At 37.7% G+C, this 4447-nt stretch overlaps 1 protein-coding gene across 1 annotated transcript in view; it reads right to left on the bottom strand.

Moving 5' to 3' along the window:
• Positions 1–80: 80 nt before the first annotated feature.
• LOC106472940 (homeobox protein Nkx-2.5-like) overlaps positions 81–4447 on the bottom strand; it is an 8436-nt gene continuing 4069 nt past the window's right edge. Inside the window, exon 2 of the mRNA XM_022401474.1 lies at positions 81–2239. Within this exon, the coding sequence (XP_022257182.1) occupies positions 1608–2239 (632 nt within the window). The 3' untranslated portion in view covers positions 81–1607. The remainder of the gene's footprint in view (positions 2240–4447) is intronic.

A 4447-nucleotide genomic window follows, 5' to 3' on the forward strand; every position in this document is an offset into this window, starting at 1 on the left:
ATTAATCAAGACGAGAAGTTTGAGTTTTTCTCTCTCTTTTAAAAAGAAGTAACTAAATTAATCAAGACGAGAAGTTTGAGTTTTTCTCTCTCTTTTAAAAAGAAGTAACTAAATTAATCAAGACGAGAAGCTTGAGTTTTTCTCTCTCTCTTAAAAAGAAGTAACTAAATTAATCAAGACGAGAAGTTTGAGTTTCGATATCTGTTTCAAAAACACAACTAAATAAGTAAACATTTACTTGAGTGGATTATGATCCAATCAGATGAAAAAGCAGCTGATCAGGATAAACGTTCTTAAGAAATGATTAACCCGATTATCCGTGAGAGATGTTTAGAATTAACTGAGGGATTTGGAACATTACAAAAGGATTTAGATATGCTGTTCTGAGGGGAAAATTCCAGTATAGAGACATTTCACTAATCGGAGAAGATAAGTAGATGGCGTTAAGAGAGGATCTTGAATATGTAGGTCTATTGATAACTGGAAAGGTTTAAAAAGATGTACTGGGAGAGGAATTTATGGGGATTCCTAACTCATTGGAGAGATACATAAAGTGCTTTACGAGAGGATTTTGAGTATGGAGATCTCTCATTATTTGGAGAGGATAGATAAACTGTATTGTAAAAAAGATTTTGAGTGTAAAGTTCTTTCTTAACAAATGAATTCGTTGGTAAGAAAGGTGAGAAAGATACCATTGAAACAGTATGAAGGAATAGTTTGAGACTTTGTATGTGGAATTATAAGAGAAACAGAAGACCCCGGAACTTTGAAAATGTAGGCAAGCTAACTGCAAACATGATTACATTACAATAAAATGGATTGACTTGAGAAAAATGTCTAAATATCGGGGCTCTAACTACATAAACTAAAGATCTAACCGCGATATAGCTTCAGGAAATTGATAATCGGTCTGAGAGTATTATCATTTAATCTTAAATCTTTATCTTAACCTACCAGTAAACTTATGTACATCTTGGATTATCAAATAAAAAGGTGATGTATCGAAGACAAACTTTTTAAAAGAAACAATATATATATTGTTGAATAGGCCTAATATCTGTGATCAACCGAAAGGAACATAAGAAAAGAAAAAAGTGAACATCTGTAGTTTACATGATTCTTCTAGGAAATGTTAGGCCTAATGGTTTCCAGTGCTTCGCCATCTTTTGACTTTAACTTTGAAATATATATATATATATATAATGCTGTTGAATAAGAAAATGTCATTTGCTCAGCAAATACATGCATCACTATATGGATAACGCTTACTGTTTATTTATTTAACCTTACTTTGGAGTCTTCTACTTTTTTTCAATCTTTTATGAAAATAAAGCCTCCTGTATAGCAATATAACGACTTTTTTTTTCTCTCGCTTACGTATAGTGTTAGAGCAAGATCTTCATCCTCAGCCAGCCAGATGAAGCAGTAATCCGTACAAGTATACGTGATGGCCAAATACACCGCTGATCTTCCTTCGTATATGTCTGTTTCATAAGCAAACATTCTGAACAAACACATTTCACGAGTTCGGCTCTCTGCCTATACTGTGCCACGTTTTGTTGAAGTCCACCAACGCCTCATCTACGGATGTTCCGTTCCGAAGATGTTCACCAGTGCGGTCGCAGCCCCTGGGCTGCATGTACGGTCGGTCCCTGGTGACCACCCGGCTGACCCATGCACATGTTCATATAACCAGGCGCCGGTCCCCCCGGTCCGCCGCCTAGAACACCGTTTTGCGGCAACCCGTTGCCAATCTGGTTGTACGATGGATTAGGATAGCCGCTCGCGGATGGAGTATAGGGACTGACGTTACAGCTAGTGGAGACCGAGTACGGCGGTGCCGGACAAGGCTTTCCATCCCGCACAAGCACCGGAACAGCGACTCGTCGGGGAGGGTGCATGTTAGCGGCTGTCAGCTCGAGACTCTTATCCTGTCGTTGCCGTTTGCACTTGTATCGGCGGTTCTGGAACCAAATTTTAACTTGAGTGGACGTAAGCTTCAAAAGACTTGCAAGCTGCTCGCGCTCCGGAGCCGACAGGTACCGCTGCTGCTTGAAACGCCGCTCCAACTCGTATACCTGGGCTTGTGAGAACAGTACACGCGGCTTCCGACGGGTCCTCTGCCGCTGCCCGGAGTCAGAACTCCCGGTACCGCTTGCAGATGTTGCCGAAGACCCAGAATTAGTGTGGAAATTTCCGGTCGAAGGTTGTGACGTCAAGAGACAACTGGATGTTTGTTCTAGTAATAACAGAAAAATTCCCATAAATATTATTACAAACAATAAAATATCATAACATACCCTATAATGATGGTACTCCGAATAGAATTAAGAAAGAAAAAGAAAATATACATATCTAATCATTATTTATTGATTATGCAAAAAAAAAATGTTTAAAAAAATAACAACAAGAGAAAACGAATTTAAGGTTTAAGGTTTCAGTAGCAGCAAAAAAAAAACACATCTAATAACTTTTTTTTTTTAAATACCGAATCTTGTGAAATACGGTCATGATTTCTTTTTAGGGTTGGTGGGTGTGATCAAAGGTTTTCCGCTGTTTTGTTTTACGAGAAGAAAGAACTTGGACATATTTTTTTTTTATCAAGCTTGCACGGCATGCATGTCTAACATACTGAGCAAAAAGAAAAAAAAAAGACTGCTGCTCTACCGGCTTTTTTTTTTTTGACGTTATCCAGAGGAGGGGAGGGGGTGATCCTAGCTGTTGAAACAAAGTATTTTTTTTTCTTTCTAGAACTTCATAATGACGTCTTTCATTAAATCTGAAGATCGAACGTTTTCCGAAATAACACATACTAATCAGAAACCCGAGTTTTGTTGGAATGCCGTTGTCTAGAAAGCGTGACTGTGTTCTCGACGTAGACGCTTGGAATCTTTTCTACTCAAGCAGCTTACCAAATGTTGGATATATCGTTGCTTACGAGACTAACTTAAACAAATGATGTTACAGTTGCTGTCAGTTCAGCTCGTTCTCCGGTAGCTCAGCGGCGATCTTGAGGGTTTTTACACGCTAGAATTCGATCCCCGTGGCGGATACTACAGCACAGATAGCTCATTGTGCAGCTTTGTCTTTAAAAAACAAAATAAACCGTTCGTCCTTCCGTATATAGTTTAATTATTGATTCAATAGATGGAGCCACACGCCAAATATGCCCATTACTTAACCCTACAGTATCTTGAGTTCCTCCATGATAGATTTCCAACTAAAACTCTAAATATTATTATTATGTACCTAACTGATTTTCTAGAAGAACAGCGACTGAAGTGTATACTGACACGTGCTTTTTTTTCCTAGTTACGATGCACTGTTTCTAGTTAATATTACGCTAACGTTCGTCGCAGATGTAACACAAACATCTCGATAGCGTAAACAGAACGAACACCTCCAATATGCACATTTGTAAACATAGACAATCTAGAAATCGCAAGCTGAAAGGATACTGTTCCTCGCATGATGTTTAAACACATGAAAGATGGTTGCCACGACCACGCCCATAAGTCTGATAACTTCAAGATTTGACCACAGGAGCTCCTAAAACCCGATTTCAGCTTCAGAAGAACAAGTAATAAGTGAATGAATTACTTTTACAATTGCTTAAACACGAAAAAAGAAGCACTAGTCAGATCTAGAATCAAAATTACATTAAATCTTTATGACATGATCTACTTGAAAAAAAAACTGATTATTATAATCCTTTAACAGTTACGACTGTTTAAAACGATGTATAAGTAAATTTGATAACAAGGAACCCCCTTTGAGACTACTAACGTTTAGAGATGTACAAGTAAGTTTGATTACAAGGAAACCCCTTTGAGACTACTAACGTTTAGAGATGTATAAGTAAGTTTGATAACAAGGAACCCCCTTTGAAACTAATAAAGCTTAGAGATGTATAAATAAATTTTCAGCATTACTTAAACTATCGTTTGTTTTTCTTCTTCAGCTTACGAACTTTGCCGCTTGTCCAACTTTTGACTTAATCCAACAATAATGTGACCTATGACCAGTTAGCATTTGGACCATTTAATTAATATGACTACAATCCGATTCGCTCTCAAACTAATCCAACAATATAATCACTACACGGCTAGTTCCGAGGCTAATCCAATAATGTGACTGCTGTCTCGTTAACCTTCTGATCAATCCAACAATAGGACTACAATCTGACTAGCTCTCAAACTAATCCAACAATATAATCACTACACGGCTAGTTCCGAGGCTAATCCAATAATGTGACTGCTGTCTTGTTAGCCTTCTGATCAGTCCAACAACAGGACTACAATCTGACTAGCTCTCAAACTAATCCAACAATATAATCACTACACGGCTAGTTCCGAGGCTAATCCAATAATGTGACTGCTGTCTCGTTACTCACTAGTTTACTCGCAGTTGAATTCAAATCTAATCACTATATATATATATATATATA

This window comes from Limulus polyphemus, unplaced genomic scaffold, assembly GCF_000517525.1.
Source record: "Limulus polyphemus unplaced genomic scaffold, Limulus_polyphemus-2.1.2 Scaffold5752, whole genome shotgun sequence".
Lineage (NCBI taxonomy): Eukaryota > Metazoa > Arthropoda > Merostomata > Xiphosura > Limulidae > Limulus > Limulus polyphemus.